This window comes from Polyodon spathula, chromosome 5, assembly GCF_017654505.1.
Source record: "Polyodon spathula isolate WHYD16114869_AA chromosome 5, ASM1765450v1, whole genome shotgun sequence".
In the NCBI taxonomy this organism is placed as follows: Eukaryota; Metazoa; Chordata; class Actinopteri; order Acipenseriformes; family Polyodontidae; genus Polyodon; species Polyodon spathula.
The window spans coordinates 999,665-1,019,497 of record NC_054538.1 but is presented as its reverse complement, the minus strand read 5'-3'; the positions used below and the strand labels follow the sequence as shown (position 1 = coordinate 1,019,497).

The following is a 19,833-nucleotide window of genomic DNA, read 5'->3' as shown; positions in this document are numbered from 1 at the left end:
GATAGCTGTGCAGAAAGGTAGCTGGCATATCAGTAGAGCTGTGTGGTCCAGCGTTTAAAGAAACAGGCTTGTAATCAGCAGGTCCCCGGTTCAAATCCCAGCTTCGCCACTGACTCACTGTGTGGTCTTGAGCAAGTCACTTAACCTCCTTGCCCTCTGTCTTTCAGGTGAGACATTGTTGTAAGTGACTCTTCAGCTGATGCATAGTTAATACACTTTAGTCTTGTATCCTGTAAAGCACTTTGTGATGGCTGTCCACTATGAAAGGTGTTATATAAAACAAAAAGATTAGATTACACACTTTTTATAAGAATGCAAGTGGTGATGTGTCAAGTTATCAGTAGGGGTTTCACTGATCTTTTTTTAAGAGAATGTGATTAAATTGATCAATCACATATGTTATAACTTCCATATTACTGTATATGAAATTGTAATAATAGGCTACAAAACAATCAGTAAAAAAAAGAACATTTACATTAAAATTATACTAAAATACAAACAAAGCTGTTTCCATAAATACATTCATGTGTGCAGTATATTCTGATTGTATATGTTTAATGTGTGTTCAATTTAACAGAAAAAGTAATTGATATAAAACCCCCATTTATAAGGCAGCTACCTTAGTATAGCCCCAAACCCTTTATGCAGAAGCTTGCACGTGGGGTTGTTGTTACACATGTAAGCACTATGTAGCCGTGTAGGAGCATGTGTAAACAGCTAGCTTGTGTGCTTCACATTTAGATCTGCTCCAGAGATGAAGCTACCCTGAGGAAGCGCTCCCTGTCTCAGACAATGAGGGGTAAGAAGGGGATGTTCTCCTCCCTCAAAGGGCTGGACAGTCTGGCCAAACAAGGAAAAGAAAAGAGGGCTTCTGTGTCCCAGGTAAACTGCACTGCGATGCTGTTTCTACACTGCAGTTTGTACCAATGTGCATACCCTTCCACTGTGACAGCCCCTTTGCACACAGCCATTGAATCTTCAAAGATCATTTGGCAAAGGGTTTGGAAATCAGTTTTTAAATGATTTGCCAAAGATTACATGGATGGAAATAGGAATCCTATTGAGTTTCACCCATTCTAAGTTTTACTATGAGCTTGATTAGCCACAGTGTAGTGGTAGCAAGCTCAGGTGTGTCTCAATAAACTCCTAGTAAAACCAGGAATGGATCAAACTGCTATGCAATGGGAGCCTTATTAAACTCCTAGTAAAACCAGGGAATGCTTATTACCTCTATAAACCAGTAATTTAGGATCACTGCTATGGCAGAGCGATATTACCCTCGGATAAATTTGAGGCTATATCCAACTAGTTTGACGATACGAGCTCCCTTATTAAACTCCTAGTAAAACCAGGAATGGATCAAACTGCTATGCAATGGGAGCCTTATTAAACTCCTAGTAAAACCAGGACTATATCAAACTGCTATGCAATGGGAGCCTTATTAAACTCCTAGTAAAACCAGGAATGGATCAAACTGCTATGCAATGGGAGCCTTATTAAACTCCTAGTAAAACCAGGACTATATCAAACTGCTATGCAATGGGAGTCTTATTAAACTCCTAGTAAAACCAGGAATGAACTGCTATGCAATCAAACTGCTATGCAATGGGACTGCTATGCAATTTATTAAACTCCTAGTAACCCATTGGAATAATGATGGGAGCCTTATTAAACTCCTATAAAATAGTAAATGATCCATACTGCTAGCAATGGGAGCCCTTATTAAACTCATAGTAAAACCAGGAATGGATCAAACTGCTATGCAATGGGAGCCTTATTAAACTCATAGTAAAACCAGGAATGGATCAAACTGCTATGCAATGGGAGTCTTATTAAACTCCATAGTCTTATTAAACTCATAGTAAAACCAGGAATATATCAAACTGCTATGCAATGGGAGCCTTATTAAACTCATAGTAAAACCAGGAATATATCAAACTGCTATGCAATGGGAGCCTTATTAAACTCATAGTAAAACCAGGAATATATCAAACTGCTATGCAATGGGAGCCTTATTAAACTCATAGTAAAACCAGGAATGGATCAAACTGCTATGCAATGGGAGTCCTTATTAAACTCCTAGTAAAACCAGGACTATATCAAACTGCTATGCAATGGGAGTCTTATTAAACTCATAGTAAAACCAGGAATAGTATCAAACCAGGAATGGCCTTATTAAACTCCTAGTAAAACCAGGAATGGATCAAACTGCTATGCAATGGGAGCCTTATTAAACTCATAGTAAAACCAGGACTATATCAAACTGCTATGCAATGGGAGTCTTATTAAACTCATAGTAAAACCAGGAATATATCAAACTGCTATGCAATGGGAGCCTTATTAAACTCATAGTAAAACCAGGAATATATCAAACTGCTATGCAATGGGAGCCTTATTAAACTCCTAGTAAAACCAGGAATGGATCAAACTGCTATGCAATGGGAGCCTTATTAAACTCATAGTAAAACCAGGAATAGATCAAACTGCTATGCAATGAGAGTCTTATTAAACTCATAGTAAAACCAGGAATATATCAAACTGCTATGCAATCAGAGCCTTATTAAACTCATAGTAAAACCAGGAATGGATCAAACTGCTATTCAATGGGAGTCTTATTAAACTCATAGTAAAACCAGGAATGGATCAAACTGCTATGCAATGGGAGTCTTATTAAACTCATAGTAAAACCAGGAATGGATCAAACTGCTATGCAATGGGAGTCTTATTAAACTCATAGTAAAACCAGGAATGGATCAACTCATAGTTATTAACTCATGTAAAACAGCGGATCAGACCCTCGCTTATTAAACTCATAGTAAAACCAGGAATGGATCAAACTGCTATGCAATGGGAGTCTTATTTTTGAGTATCATTTTGGTAAACTATAGTTTTACGATACGTGTACCCTCGGAATAATTTGAGCTATCATTTTTGTCCTTATTAGTTTGACGATACGTTACCTGCCTTATTAAACTCATAGTTAAAACCAAGAATGGATCAAACTGCTCTCGTTACCGAGTCTTATTAAACTCATAGTAAAACCAGGAATGGATCAAACTGCTATGCAATGGGAGTCTTATTAAACTCATAGTAAAACCAGGAATATATCAAACTGCTATGCAATGGGAGTCTTATTTCCATCATTGGTTTAACAAATATGTGTATGGTATATCCTGTAGCCCCAAATCTTGAAGTAGTCTCAATACAGCTATGAACTTGTGTTTATGTATTTAATATTAAAATGTAATATCTGTTCTCAGCCTGGGTTTATGTGAAGGGGGAAGCCAGTGCACACAGACATTATTCAGTAGCACTTCAATTTCAAGCAGCTGTAACACATGCCTGTTTGTTTCCTCATTTTAGAAATGCTCTAATTTTTAAAGCTTTGGGATGAATTGGGATCTAAGCAATTGTGATTTACTAGAAACATGCTTGTATTGCTGTGTATGCTCACAGAGCAGTGGCTACACTCAAATACCTTGCATGAAATGTTCTGTACTAAATGCTGTAAATAACACTCACTGGAAATCGCCTCACAGCAACCAACAGATGGTTAAAATGAACAGTGCCACTGAAATACTTCTATAGAAATGCATGTTTTTTGTTCCCAATTAAAGCGATTTAATGCTCCAGAAGATTGAGGCTTCTAATGATTCTGAGTGTCCCATAGGTGTGTCTGTGGGCACTGCTTCCTGTCATATGTGTGGCAGATCTATTGTTCACAATATAATGTGTATTATCACACATCCTTTTCTAATGTCTAGCGTCAATTACACTGTCCAGTAGTGAAGTACAAAGCTGTTTTTTTTATTTTTTTATAGCGTCTAGTTTTAATTGAAGTTCAGTTTCATTAGGAGTTGGCAGCACAGTAAACCAGCCGTTGCACGACAGTCATTTTGACCTGATATCCTTGATGTTCAGTTTTATTTGGATGTATTCACTGTGTCCATTAGGCTTTATTTTTCCCTGTGGTAACAGTGATACATTTTAATTGAACAACATGAATACTAAGCTTATAAAATGATTATGCTAAAGATGGTATACGATGAGGAGATGGGGATAATCTGGCAGCTGTTCAGGACATCAAGGAGAGGGCTGCTAAACTACATGTTCAAGAAGGCATTTGGAGAGGGTTCTTTAACAGGCTTAACACTTAGTTTTTATTTTTTTTTTTTTTCACCTGGATTTTCTCAAACTCATTGCTCAGCTGACTGGCATTTGCAAAGGTTGTTCACTTTGTTCCAAAGTAATTCAGTGAGAAGAATAAACTGACCACCTGTCTTGCTCCAAAACTGAGATGTATTTTGTGTACAAAGTGAAGGTATCCCTGGTTTTTCACAGTTGCTCAGGCCTCTGATTTGCTCAGCCCATGCCTAGTCAGATCTCATTGTACAGTATTAGTCACCCATGCTAAATTAACTACAATAAGGCAGACAGAGCTGTGAGTCTGGAAAGAAGTAAACGCTTACGAGACAGGGGAAGTTCTTGTGTGTGCACTGCAAGATATCATTTGAGCATCCCTACACTAGTCCTTATTTCCAGTTGAGCCTGGTTAAAAATAGGATCAAGGCAAGAGGCTGAAAAATGTTTTAATTGCAGACAGATGTTCAATCTTGTTTGTAGCACGTTTACACTCTGCAGTTTGTTTATTTGTTAATTTGTTTATTTGTTTATGTATGTTTGTATTCTTCCAGATTTTTGAAAGTGATGGGAAAATAACCCACATTGCTTTGAACCCCAGCAGTTGTGAGGTGAGGTTTTTTTTGGTATTTTTTTCTAAAGTCTATGCAGTTTTTACAATCAGAAGTCTAAAAGCACAGTGGATTCTGGGTACTGTGCCAGTTTAAGCTTTTTAGAAGATTAGTGTGATGTCAATGCAAGGATGTCTAGCTTCACGCTTGCAGGTGGTTTGTGTCGTGTGCACTGCAACAGAACAAACACTGCTTTTAGCCAGATCTCAAGATACAAGGAGATATGCCTTGTAACGCAGATTCGTTTAATGGAATGATCTCACTTTACTTCCTCAGATATCATACAAACTTAAAGTTTAAAAAGTTTGGGCTAAAATGTGTTATAGCAAATTAGCTGCTGAAAAGCAGTATCCATTACCTGTAACCTGAGACACTAGAGAGAAGGATGGATTTCCAAAAAGACAGAACATACTAGATTTAATTCAAGAATAGTGTGCCTTATACTGCATAATAGTATGGCACAGCCAGACATCCATTACACTGTATTTATGACTCCAGTGATTTGCTGTGGTGAGGCCAGCCATGCGTGGTGACCAAAACTTCTCCTTTCTCTGTAATTTGTAGCACTGTACAATATAACTTCTCTTCGATTACTATGCAGTTTACTGTATGTGCAAATCAATTCCTTCAACAAACAAGGCAACTCCCATTACTGTTGAGGCAATTGGCACAATAGCCTGTTTCAATAGACAGGATGTGTTACAGTAGTGCTCACATTGGAAGCTGAGCCTCATGTGTTTCATGCTATTAAAGTTACCATACTGTGCTACGACACACAAAGCTGTGTATTCATAAAGGTTTTTGGAGTACATTGCATTACTAATTCTTTATAAATAAAACCCTTGTAAATAAAAAGCTTTTACCATAGTGACGCACTGTAACAGTAAGACTGAGGTTATTCATTTGCAAAAAAAAAAAAAAAGTCTCTAATAGGATGCATGTATCAGCAGAAGAATCGCAGCTGCCTTCTATCCCAGGAGCGTGTATACTTGAAGTCAGGTCTGGAAAGGTTCTGAAAAGCAGCTGCAAGGTCCCTCACCAGATTAACGAAAACGCTCAACTGCAGGAGAGCGTGTCCTCGCTCTGGGGAGTGTATTTTAGGACCAGGTTTTCAGAAGCCGCTGCATGCAGACAGGCTTGTAATGGCTGGGATTAGCCTCCGAGCAGCTGTGATGACGGGCGGGGTGTTTGTTGACACAGCGCTGCAGTAACAGCAGCCCAGCCTCGTGCAGAAAAACTTCCAGACGCTGCCGGTGCTAGGCACCGACGCAAGCCTTTATTCAGCCATGATTTGGTTGCATGGGTTCACAAATCCTTAGACGCTGTCCGAGGGCACATGTTCAGAAAAGGGTTTTGTGCCGAGCTGTTTTGATGTAGTCTAAAAAGTGAACCCATTGTCTACAGTAAGTGAACATACTCCTTGTTAGTACTGAACATAATACAAGTTTACTGAGATGAGAAGGAACTCGTTTTGAATTTACAGGCCCTTTCAGATTCAGCGATTGCACAGTTCATCAATCCTGACATTTTTAGGGTTTTAGTTGATTTGTTAAAAAACAAATTCCAAATGTGAAAGCTTATCTTTCCATGTGCTGTACAAACTAATGAAAATACAGCCAGCAGTTAGGATGAATTTATTTGGCTGTGTTTAGCTTTTAAACCCCTTACATTCAAAGACACAGAATAGAGGGTCATTACAAACTCAGAAGGGTTCATATCCATACTGCGTTTCACAGTGCTGTGGTTCAGTGGATAGTACATTATATAGGACATTGTGTAGTGCATTGTATAGGACATTGTATAGTGCATTGTATAGGACATTGTATAGTGCATTGTATGGGGCATTGTATAGGACATTGTATAGTGGATTGTATAGGACATTGTATAGTGCATTGTGTGATACATTGTATAGGCCATTGTATAGTGCATTGTATGGACATTGTATAGTGCATTGTATGGGACATTGTATAGTGCATTGTATAGGACATTGTGTAGTGCATTGTATAAGACATTGTGTAGTGCATTGTATAGGACATTGTGTAGTGCATTGTATAGGACATTGTATAGTGCATTGTGTAGGACATTGTATGGTGCATGCATTGCTTTAGAGTTTCCAAACATCGCTTTCCAAGCACACCTCAATCCAAACCAGCCATTTCGTTTGTGGGTTTTAGTTAGACCCGACCAATTGATGGGGATGTTTTTTTTGTTTGGTTTTTTTTTGTGGTGGTGGCATTAAAACTAGTGATTTAGCTTGTGGTTCCACCTCCCCCTAACTAACAGGTGAAAATGTTTAAATAAATGTAGGTCTGCATTCAGGAGCACCAGTTTGCATTCAGGACCTCCAGTTTGCATTCAGGGGCTATAGTTTGTATTCAGGGGCTATAGTTTGTATTCAGGGGCTCCAGTTTGCATTCAGGAGCTCCAGTTTGCATTCAGGAGCTCCAGTTTGCATTCAGGAGCTCCAGTCTGCATTCAGGACCTTCAGTCTGCATTCAGGAGCTCCAGTTTGCATTCAGGAGCACCAGTCTGCTTTCAGGAGCTCCAGTCTGCTTTCAGGAGCTCCAGTCTGCTTTCAGGAGCTCCAGTTTGCATTCAGGGGCTCCAGTCTGCATTCAGGACCTTCAGTCTGCATTCAGGACCTTCAGTTTGCATTCAGGGGCTCCAGTCTGCATTCAGGACCTTCAGTCTGCATTCAGGAGCTCCAGTTTGCATTCAGGAGCACCAGTCTGCTTTCAGGAGCTCCAGTCTGCTTTCAGGAGCTCCAGTTTGCTTTCAGGGGCTCCAGTTTGCATTCAGGAGCTCTAGTTTGCATTCAGGAGCTCCAGTTTGCATTCAGGAGCTCCAGTCTGCATTCAGGACCTTCAGTCTGCATTCAGGAGCTCCAGTTTGCATTCAGGAGCTCCAGTTTGCATTCAGGGGCTCCAGTCTGCATTCAGGACCTTCAGTCTGCTTTCAGGAGCTCCAGTTTGCATTCAGGAGCACCAGTCTGCTTTCAGGAGCTCCAGTTTGCATTCAGGACCTCCAGTTTGCATTCAGTGACTCCAGTTTGCATTCAGGAGCTATAATTTGTATTCAGGAGCTCCAGTTTGCATTCAGGAGCTCCAGTTTGCATTCAGGACCTTCAGTCTGCATTCAGGACCTTCAGTCTGCATTCAGAAGCTCCAGTTTGCATTCAGGAGCACCAGTCTGCTTTCAGGACCTTCAGTCTGCATTCAGGAGCTCCAGTTTGCATTCAGGAGCACCAGTCTGCTTTCAGGAGCTCCAGTCTGCTTTCAGGAGCTCCAGTTTGCTTTCAGGGGCTCCAGTTTGCATTCAGGAGCTCTAGTTTGCATTCAGGAGCTCCAGTTTGCATTCAGGGGCTCCAGTCTGCATTCAGGACCTTCAGTCTGCATTCAGGAGCTCCAGTTTGCGGGCGGGGTGTTTGTTGACACAGCGCTGCAGTAACAGCAGCCCAGCCTCGTGCAGAAAAACTTCCAGATGCTGCCGGTGCTAGGCACCGACGCAAGCCTTTATTCAGCCATGATTTGGTTGCATGGGTTCACAAATCCTTAGACGCTGTCCGAGGGCACATGTTCAGAAAAGGGTTTTGTGCCGAGCTGTTTTGATGTAGTCTAAAAAGTGAACCCATTGTCTACAGTAAGTGAACATACTCCTTGTTAGTACTGAACATAATACAAGTTTACTGAGATGAGAAGGAACTCGTTTTGAATTTACAGGCCCTTTCAGATTCAGCGATTGCACAGTTCATCAATCCTGACATTTTTAGGGTTTTAGTTGATTTGTTAAAAAACAAATTCCAAATGTGAAAGCTTCTCTTTCCATGTGCTGTACAAACTAATGAAAATACAGCCAGCAGTTAGGATGAATTTATTTGGCTGTGTTTAGCTTTTAAACCCCTTACATTCAAAGACACAGAATAGAGAGTCATTACAAACTCAGAAGGGTTCATATCCATACTGCGTTTCACAGTGCTGTGGTTCAGTGGATAGTACATTATATAGGACATTGTGTAGTGCATTGTATAGGACATTGTATAGTGCATTGTATAGGACATTGTATAGTGCATTGTATGGTGCATTGTATAGGACATTGTATAGTGCATTGTATAGGACATTGTATAGTGCATTGTGTGATACATTGTATAGGACATTGTATAGTGCATTGTATGGTACGTTGTATAGTGCATTGTATAGGACATTGTATAGTGCATTGTATAGGACATTGTATAGTGCATTGTATGGTACATTATATAGTGCATTGTATGGTACATTGTATAGTGCATTGTATGGTACATTGTATAGTGCATTGTATGGTACATTGTATAGTGCATTGTATAGGACATTGTGTAGTGCATTGTATAAGACATTGTGTAGTGCATTGTATAAGACATTGTGTAGTGCATTGTATAGGACATTGTATAGTGCATTGTGTAGGACATTGTATGGTGCATGCATTGCTTTAGAGTTTCCAAACATCGCTTTCCAAGCACACCTCAATCCAAACCAGCCATTTCGTTTGTGGGTTTTAGTTAGACCCGACCAATTGATGGGGATGTTTTTTTTGTTTGGTTTTTTTTTGTGGTGGTGGCATTAAAACTAGTGATTTAGCTTGTGGTTCCACCTCCCCCTAACTAACAGGTGAAAATGTTTAAATAAATGTAGGTCTGCATTCAGGAGCACCAGTTTGCATTCAGGACCTCCAGTTTGCATTCAGGGGCTATAGTTTGTATTCAGGGGCTATAGTTTGTATTCAGGGGCTCCAGTTTGCATTCAGGAGCTCCAGTCTGCATTCAGGAGCTCCAGTTTGCATTCAGGAGCTCCAGTTTGCATTCAGGGGCTCCAGTCTGCATTCAGGACCTTCAGTCTGCTTTCAGGAGCTCCAGTTTGCATTCAGGACCTTCAGTCTGCATTCAGGAGCTCCAGTTTGCATTCAGGAGCTCCAGTCTGCTTTCAGGAGCTCCAGTTTGCATTCAGGGGCTCCAGTCTGCATTCAGGACCTTCAGTCTGCATTCAGGGGCTCCAGTTTGCATTCAGGAGCACCAGTCTGCTTTCAGGGGCTCCAGTTTGCATTCAGGGGCTCCAGTGTGCATTCAGGAGCTCCAGTCTGCATTCAGGGGCTCCAGTTTGCATTCAGGAGCACCAGTCTGCATTCAGGAGCTCCAGTCTGCTTTCAGGAGCTCCAGTTTGCTTTCAGGGGCTCCAGTTTGCATTCAGGAGCTCCAGTTTGCATTCAGGACCTCCAGTTTGCATTCAGTGACTCCAGTTTGCATTCAGGAGCTATAATTTGTATTCAGGAGCTCCAGTTTGCATTCAGGAGCTCCAGTTTGCATTCAGGGGCTCCAGTCTGCATTCAGGACCTTCAGTCTGCATTCAGAAGCTCCAGTTTGCATTCAGGAGCACCAGTCTGCTTTCAGGACCTTCAGTCTGCATTCAGGAGCTCCAGTTTGCATTCAGGAGCACCAGTCTGCTTTCAGGAGCTCCAGTCTGCTTTCAGGAGCTCCAGTTTGCTTTCAGGGGCTCCAGTTTGCATTCAGGAGCTCTAGTTTGCATTCAGGAGCTCCAGTTTGCATTCAGGGGCTCCAGTCTGCATTCAGGAGCTCCAGTTTGCATTCACGAGCTCCAGTCTGCTTTCAGGAGCTCCAGTTTGCATTCAGGGGCTCCAGTCTGCATTCAGGACCTTCAGTCTGCATTCAGGGGCTCCAGTTTGCATTCAGGAGCACCAGTCTGCTTTCAGGGGCTCCAGTTTGCATTCAGGGGCTCCAGTGTGCATTCAGGAGCTCCAGTCTGCATTCAGGGGCTCCAGTTTGCATTCAGGAGCTCCAGTCTGCATTCAGGGGCTCCAGTTTGCATTCAGGAGCACCAGTCTGCATTCAGGAGCTCCAGTATGCTTTCAGGAGCTCCAGTTTGCTTTCAGGGGCTCCAGTTTGCATTCAGGAGCTCCAGTTTGCTTTCAGGGGCTCCAGTTTGCATTCAGGAGCTCCAGTTTGCATTCAGGACCTTCAGTTTGCATTCAGGACCTTCAGTCTGTATTCAGGGGCTCCAGTCTGCATTCAGTTTGCAGTACTGCCCCGTTATCCCCTTACTTTACAAAACGTTACAAACTTCAGAAACATTTTGATCCATCAATCTTCTGACCATTCATTCACAAGTAATCCAATCAGTTTTTTTTTTTCATTTTGACTTCTATATACAGTAGTTACAGTACAACCATAACCAGACTGGATGTTCAGCACATGCAGCTGTGGTCAAAGGTTTTGCATCACCATCTATATAAAATTAACTAATTGCTTCATAAAGCCAATTGAAACCTGCTGAATAATGTTATGTTAACATATTGAATTACATACCACTTTGTAGTTTTAAAATGATAATTCAGCCATTATGAGTGTCTTCCGAGAATAAGTGACTATTGATATTGGGTGGAGATTACCACCTCAAAGTCATCTTTTGATGTACAGTCAGGAAGATATGAAGTAATGTATTGGTTTGCAGCAGCCCCAGGCATCATGGCATTGCACATGATGACAGGCTAACACTCTTGGCAAATTCTGCTGGAATATTTGAAGGGCTGTTACAACTCGTGGCGGTGAATGAATGAATGAATGTACTCCAGTATATGAGAGAGATGCAGCCTTGTAATAGGCAGGAGCAGAACTTTCCACATCATACAACTGAATAGGAACAAGTGTTACACAACAGTGTGGAAAGCAAAATAAAAGTGTCCTGTATACCTTGGACAAACAGGATCTTTGGAAACATAACTGTTATTGAATACAGTCTCTTACAAACAACAGACTTTCTTTGTGTGCTTTCCAGAATTGCAGCTGGCTAGCTAGTCTTTATGTTGGCAGGTTTTAGGTTTCTGTAGTCACACCACAGCAGGACTCTGGGTATGATGGCTTATCTTGCTTTCTGTCTTTCTTCTTTGTCTTTTTCTAATAAAGTGACCCCCATCGGGTCATTTTATTTTGCGTCAACATTTTTAATACAAAGCCCTTGTCTCTTTGATCCAGTCAGAGGGCACAAGTCAGACTTGTTGAGTTGCACACAGACCATCTGGCCAGTCATTCATTCATTCATTCATTCATTCATTCATTCATTCCTCATTGTTCAGAGTCCAGATTGATGCAGCACAGGCAGTTATTGTTACTAAGCTGCTCTTTAAAAGTTGGGTTGGGGGTCTCCCTTAAACCCCCCCTTGTACTGTTAACCTTCCATCTCCCCACTCCAAATCTCAAATCATAAATCCTGTGTAACACTGGACAACTTTCATATGCTTTCTCAAATCATAAATCCTGTGTAACACTGAACAACTTTCATGTGCCTTCTCAAATCATAAATCCTGTGTAACGCTGGACAACTTTCGTGTGCTTTCTCAAATCATAAATCCTGTGTAACGCTGGACAACTTTCATGTGCTTTCTCAAATCTTAAATCCTGTGTAACGCTGGACAACTTTCGTGTGCTTTCTCAAATCATAAATCCTGTGTAATGCTGGACAACTTTCATGTGCTTTCTCAAATCATAAATCCTGTGTAACGCTGGACAACTTTCATGTGCTTTCTCAAATCATAAATCCTGTGTAACGCTGGACAGCTTTCGTGTGCTTTCTCAAATCATAAATCCTGTGTAACGCTGGACAGCTTTTAATGTGCTTTCTCAAATCATAAATCCTGTGTAACGCTGGACAGTCTTTAATGTGCTTTCTCAAATCATAAATCCTGTGTAACGCTGGACAGCTTTTAATGTGCTTTCTCAAATCATAAATCCTGTGTAATGCTGGACAGCTTTCATGTGGTTTCTCAAATCATAAATCCTGTGTAACGCTGGACAGCTTTCATGTGCTTTCTCAAATCATAAATCCTGTGTAACGCTGGACAGCTTTCATGTGCTTTCTCAAATCATAAATCCTGTGTAACGCTGGACAACATTCGTGTGCTTTCTCAAATCATAAATCCTGTGTAACGCTGGACAACTTTCATGTGCTTTCTCAAATCATAAATCCTGTGTAACGCTGGACAGCTTTCTTGTGGTTTCTCAAATCATAAATCCTGTGTAACGCTGGACAGCTTTCATGTGCTTTCTCAAATCATAAATCCTGTGTAATACTGGACAACTTTCATGTGCTTTCTCAAATCATAAATCCTGTGTAACGCTGGACAGCTTTCAGGTGCTTTCTCAAATCATAAATCCTGTGTAACGCTGGACAGCTTTTAATGTGCTTTCTCAAGCAGCTCATCGTAGGAGACGTTCTCAAGCAATTTCATCAAAAAGATTTGCCTCACAAGTTTCCTCTGATGTTACATTGGGTTAACACCCTTTTACAAGGGATGCTAACTTTCTTATTTTTGCAGCGAGGTGCACGAAACATTTCAAATGTATTGACAGGTTGGATCTGCTCATCCGAATTGTCAGTTTCCTCCTCGTGCGTGACTCTCAAATATATTTTAACAAGAACCAATTTTAAGTGTGATCTAAATAAATATTTTGTGTGCTTTACCTCAACCCTTTTTTGTTTTAAAAAGGACTGTTTTGGCTGCTGACTAACTTCTTTGTCCTCTTGCTCTTTCTAATAACAGAGAGTTGACGGCACAGCTAACATGTACTCAACAGCACCAGCTGAAGGCAGTCATTGTTTTGACACTTTGGCCTGTGTGTATTTCCCTGACGCCCAGGGAGTAACTGTGACAGTACATCAGGATCTTAGGGTTGAAGAGGTGCTGAACTTGGTGTGCAAGGTGGGTGTGGAGGGTTTGGAACAGTCTTTACTCTTCACTGCTGTATTTTTTTGTTTTGTTGATTTCAGTTTGTACATACATACTGTGGTAAGTGAGAAGTGAAAGGGTTATTTGAAATTCAGGATTTTAGGAAGTCTGCACACCCCATTAGAAGTAAACTGAAGATAATCTATTTACGAAAATAATACAAGGCAAGTAGGTTAAAAAAAAAGAAATAGTATTTCAGTATCTTGTTTTTAGTATATTTATTGAAATTAATTTTGAAAATGTGATCTTTTATTAGAATATGTTTTGTGTTTTCTTTTGATATCTGGAGGCCGCATTGATTATGAAAATAGCATTATTAAAAACAGATACAGTTTTGTAACAGAGTCAATTACTGGGGTACCAGGTAGTGTCAGGTGTATTGCACTACCAAAATATAAACTTATGTGATGCACGTGACCAGGACTCAAATGTATACCACACTGTCTAAACCCTGTTTAGAGTCAAAGTACGTGGGACAAACAACAGTAAAAGAAGTTATAGCGTCAACATGTTTAATTGACAACCAACTTGGGTCCATACAACAAACAAATCAGTTTTATACCCTTCAAAAAATACCCTTGATCTCTAACTCTAGGTGTAGTACAGTAGTAACATTCCATCAGTAGTTTTGTTCTTCCAAAAGAAAGTAGCCATTTGTTTATTATTTATATAAAAGAAAAGTTTGAAATCGCTTTTGCAGTCAGTCGCTCGAGCCTCCACTTCAACCACTCATCCAGCCACAGCTCTTCTTAGTGTGTCACCCACCCAGACGTCTTCGCACAACAGATAGTGGACAGCAGACAGAAGACACGCAGACAACAGACACACACACAGCAGACACGCAGACAGAAGACACGCAGACAGTAGACGCGCAGTCACGCACGCAGCAGACACGCACGCAGCAGACACGCACACAGCAGACACGCGCACAGCAGACACGCACACAGCAGACACGCTCACAGCAGACACGCTCACAGCAGACACGCACGCAGCAGACACGCACACAGCAGACACGCACACAGCAGACACGCACACAGCAGACACACTCACAGCAGACACGCGCACAGCAGACACGCTCACAGCAGACATGCACACAGCAGATACACTCACAGCAGACACGCTCACAGCAGACACGCGCACAGCAGACACGCTCACAGCAGACACGCACGCAGCAGACATGCACACAGCAGACACGCGCACAGCAGACACGCTCACAGCAGACACGCACACAGCAGACACGCACGCAGCAGACACGCACACAGCAGACACGCACACAGCAGACACGCACACAGCAGACACGCACACAGCAGACACGCTCACAGCAGATACACTCACAGCAGACACGCACACAGCAGACACGCACACAGCAGACACGCACACAGCAGACACGCTCACAGCAGACACGCACACAGCAGACACACTCACAGCAGACACGCACACAGCAGACACGCTCACAGCAGACACGCACACAGCAGACACGCTCGCAGCAGACACGCACACAGCAGACACGCTCACAGCAGACACGCACACAGCAGACACGCTCACAGCAGACACGCACACAGCAGACACGCGCACAGCAGACACGCTCACAGCAGACACGCACACAGCAGACACGCGCACAGCAGACACGCACAGCAGACACGCACACAGCAGACACGCACAGCAGCAGACACGCACGCAGCAGACACGCGCACAGCAGACACGCTCGCAGCAGACACGCACACAGCAGACACGCACACAGCAGACACGCACGCAGCAGACACGCACACAGCAGACACGCTCACAGCAGACACGCACACAGCAGACACGCACACAGCAGACACGCACACAGCAGACACACTCACAGCAGACACGCTCACAGCAGACACACTCACAGCAGACACGCACACAGCAGACACGCACACAGCAGACACGCTCACAGCAGATACACTCACAGCAGACACGCTCACAGCAGACACGCTCACAGCAGACACGCACGCAGCAGACACGCACGCAGCAGACACGCGCACAGCAGACACGCACGCAGCAGACACGCACACAGCAGATACACTCACAGCAGACACGCTCACAGCAGACACGCGCACAGCAGACAACAGACATGGACACAGCACAGAACAGACAGCAGACATGCACACAGCACAGAGCAGACAACATACATGCACACAGCACAGAGCAGACAACAGACATGCACACAGCAGACAACAGACATGCACACAGCACACAGCAGACACGCAGACAGCACCCAGCAGCAACAGACATGCACACAGCAGACACACACACAGCAGGCAGCAGACAAGCACACAACAGACAGCAGACAGCAGACAGGAACCAGCGATTTGCCGAGCAGCAGCCTTCTGGCAACAGTCCACGCAGCCCCTCTCCTCTCTGTCTCGCTCTCCCCCTCTGGTAACAGGGCTTGGTGTTTGCATTTTATGTGCAACATTTAAAGAGACAGTGCTGGTTTACCGAATCTGCTACAGTGTTATGTTGCGGTTTTGAAGAGATCTTGTTAAGACTGATTTGATCCTTTAAACAGTGAAGATAAGGGGGGATAGTGTTAGTGGGATTGACTAGTTAAGACTGGAGAATAAAGGAGTGCCTACTGTACTGATTGCAAAAAAACGAAAGGACCACAATTGGAGGCTTTTACCTGTCAAGTGCATTTACTATGTTGATTCTATAGTGGTTTTGCTGAAAGAGTCCCAATTCACCACATCAGGGAATCATTGTACCCTTTCTTCTGCTCTGTGGAGGAATGCTACCTTTTTATAAATAAAGAGGAAAATCCATAAATTACTTGTTTTTATTCATTTTTTCTCGTTTTATCAATTTAGGACAGCAATGGCTGTATATGAATATCAGTTTAAATCTATTTTTTTCTTTTTGTTTTTTTCTGTCCTGACTTTGTTTTACCTTTCCATCTTTAGTGGTCTTTTAAGTGGATTCCTTTCCTTTACGTCTTACTTGCTTCTTTGCTTCTTTTCTTTCTGCTGGTGAGTTTCAGTAATTACTCAGTGCAAACACTAAAGCTGAGGGAACATGAAGCCACTTATTCAGGAACAGTGGCTTGAAACCTGGTTCCAGGAGACCAGGTGACCTCGTTTGAGGCAGCTTTGCTGTATCAAACCCCAGGTCTCCCCTGGTGTGCCGTGCAGTGGCCTGAAACCTAGTCTCCTGAAACTAGGTTCCAAGCCACTGAGCTGGTAAAAAGTGTATGTAAAACTACATTAAAACAGAAGATATACTGTAGTTCTGTCTAATTGTTATTAAGGGTTACTAATACAGAATTGTAAAGTACACTTTCTGTTTAAACGCTTTTGGATGTGTTTAATTATTCTGAATATTGCACTGCAAGTTCTTTAAACAAAACATGCAGTGTTCTCGTAGATACACACAGCACTTATTGCGTCTTTCAGTTCAGCTAGGTCAGGTTTTTCCACAGCAGCAGAACCTTCTCATACATGCCGAACCAGCTGTAGGTCCTCTAGTTGCACTGTAGAATATGTACAGTAGTTGCACTGTAGAGTATGTACGGTAGTTGTACTCTAGAGTATAGTTGCGCTGTAGAGTATGTATGGTAGTTGTACTATTAGAGTATAGTTGCACTGTAGAGTATAGTTTCAGTGTAGAGTATGTACAGTAGTTGGACTGTGGAGTATAGTTTCAGTGTAGAGTATGTACGGCAGTTGCACTGTAGGGTATAGTTGCACTGCAGAGTATGTGTGGTAGTTGTACTCTAGAGTATCGTTGCGCTGTAGAGTATGTATGGTAGTTGCACTGTATAGTTGCACTGCAGAGTATGTGTGGTAGTTGTACTCTAGAATATAGTTATGCTGTAGAGTATGTATTGTAGTTGCGCTGTGGGGTATAGTTGTACTCTAGAGTATAGTTGCACTGTAGAGTATGTGTGGTAGTTGCACTGTGGGGTATAGTTGCACTGCAGAGTATGTGTGGTAGTTGTACTCTAGAGTATAGCTACACTGTACAGTATGTATGGTAGTTGTACTATTAGAGTATAGTTTCAGTGTAGAGTATGTGCGGTAGTTGCACTGTGGAGTATAGTTGCACTGTGGAGTTTGTGTGTTAGTTGTACTGTAGAGTATAGTTGCGCTGTAGAGTATGTATGGTAGTTGCACTGCTGAGTATGTTTGGTAGTTCTATTATAGAGTGTAGCTGCACTGCAGAGTATGTATGGTAGTTGCACTGTGGAGTATAGTTGCACTGTAGAGTATGTGTGGTAGTTGTACTCTAGAGTATAGTTGCACTGTAGAGTATGTATGGTAGTTGCACTGTATAGTTGCACTGCAGAGTATGATTGGTAGTTCTATTATAGAGTGTAGCTGCACTGTAGAGTATGTATGGTAGTTGCACTGTAGGGTATATTTGCACTGCATAGTATGTGTGGTAGTTGTACTCTAGAGTATAGTTGCACTGTAGAGTATGTATGGTAGTTGCACTGTGGAGTATAGTTTCAGTGTAGTGTATGTACGGTAGTCACACTGTGGAGTATGGTTTCAGTGTAGAGTATGTACGGTAGTTGCACTGTGGAGTATAGTTTCAGTATGGTGTATGTACGGTAGTTGCACCGTGGAGTATAGTTTCAGTGTAGAGTATGTACGGTAGCTGCACTGTGGAGTATAGTTGCAGTGTAGAGTATGTACGGTAGTTGCACTGCAGAGTATAGTTGCAGTGCAGAGTATGTACGGTAGTTGCACTGCGGAGTATAGTTGCAGTGCAGAGGTATGTACGGTAGTTGCACTGTGGAGTATAGTTGCAGTGTAGAGTATGTACGGTAGTTGCACTGTGGAGTATAGTTGCAGTGTGGAGTATGTGCGGCAGTCGCACTGTGGAGTATAGTTGCAGTGTAGAGTATGTACGGTAGTTGCACTCTCGTTTCTGGGTGAGTATAAGGAAACAGGAACCTGACCAAGTGCAATATTGTGTTTCTAGAAGAAACTGCTGGACCCAGCCCAGTACTGTCTACGTCTTCGAAGAGCAGTGGGAGGCAATGTGGAGCTCAGCATGCCAGCCTCCAATGAGTACTTGCAAGGACTGGTGAGAAAAGCTTCATTATGAAATGGGATTGTTTGGTGCTCTGCAGTCTGTTCTGTGGTTTGTTATTTGACGGAATACGAGGTGACATTGGACAAATAGTCCACACGTAAGCACATGTATGAAAGTTGCAATATAAGAAATAAATATTTATGTATGAAGAAGTACCTTTTTACAATATTAATATATACACATTTTTTTTTTATTTTGTTTTATTTTACAGATTTATGATGAATTAGAAGTATTTCCCTTGAATGTTTTTCATTTATGCCTGCAAAGGACCGGGACTACAGTTGATTTTGGTAAGAGAATTGCAGAGAATGGAAATATAAACATCAGAACTGGGATGAGTCAGAGCAGTTTTCTGCTTCAGTGTGATATTGTATCTCACTGTGTTGACCCCTGCACTGTCTGAGAGGGAGAGGGAGAGGTGTGGGTCAGGAAGACAGACTCTGCTTCAATGTGATGTTGTATCTCACTGTGTTGACCCCTGCACTGTCTGAGAGGGAGAGGGAGAGGTGTGGGTCAGGAAGACAGACTCTGCTTCAGTGTGATGTTGTATCTCACTGTGTTGACCCCTGCACTGTCTGAGAGGGAGAGGGAGAGGTGTGGGTCAGGAAGACAGACTCTGCTTCAATGTGATGTTGTATCTCACTGTGTTGACCCCTGCACTGTCTGAGAGGGAGAGGGAGAGGTGTGGGTCAGGAAGACAGTCTCTGCTTCAATGTGATGTTGTATCTCACTGTGTTGACCCCTGTACTGTCTGAGAGGGAGAGGGAGAGGTGTGGGTCAGGAAGACAGACTCTGCTTCAATGTGATGTTGTATCTCACTGTGTTGACCCCTGCACTGTCTGAGAGGGAGAGGGAGAGGTGTGGGTCAGGAAGACAGTCTCTGCTTCAATGTGATGTTGTATCTCACTGTGTTGACCCCTGTACTGTCTGAGAGGGAGAGGGAGAGGTGTGGGTCAGGAAGACAGACTCTGCTTCAATGTGATGTTGTATCTCACTGTGTTGACCCCTGCACTGTCTGAGAGGGAGAGGGAGAGGTGTGGGTCAGGAAGACAGACTCTGCTTCAGTGTGATGTTGTATCTCACTGTGTTGACCCCTGCACTGTCTGAGAGGGAGAGGGAGAGGTGTGGGTCAGGAAGACAGACTCTGCTTCAGTGTGATGTTGTATCTCACTGTGTTGACCCCTGCACTGTCTGAGAGGGAGAGGGAGAGGTGTGGGTCAGGAAGACAGACTCTGCTTCAGTGTGATGTTGT

The 19,833-nt window shown here is 42.6% G+C and overlaps 1 protein-coding gene across 6 annotated transcripts in view; it reads left to right on the top strand.

Annotated features, from left to right (window-relative positions):
• The window catches only part of LOC121315382 (T-lymphoma invasion and metastasis-inducing protein 2-like), a 115,020-nt gene that overhangs the window by 53,977 nt on the left and 41,210 nt on the right, over positions 1-19,833 (top strand). For 4 of the 6 annotated variants that reach the window (XM_041249426.1, XM_041249432.1, XM_041249431.1 and 1 more), the window contains 5 exons: positions 742-882; positions 4,695-4,751; positions 13,332-13,490; positions 18,468-18,572; positions 18,793-18,871. In XM_041249426.1, coding sequence (XP_041105360.1) covers positions 742-882; positions 4,695-4,751; positions 13,332-13,490; positions 18,468-18,572; positions 18,793-18,871 — 541 coding nt within the window. The remainder of the gene's footprint in view (positions 1-741; positions 883-4,694; positions 4,752-13,331; positions 13,491-18,467; positions 18,573-18,792; positions 18,872-19,833) is intronic. The other 2 variants (XM_041249428.1, XM_041249429.1) reach the window with 2 other exon arrangements.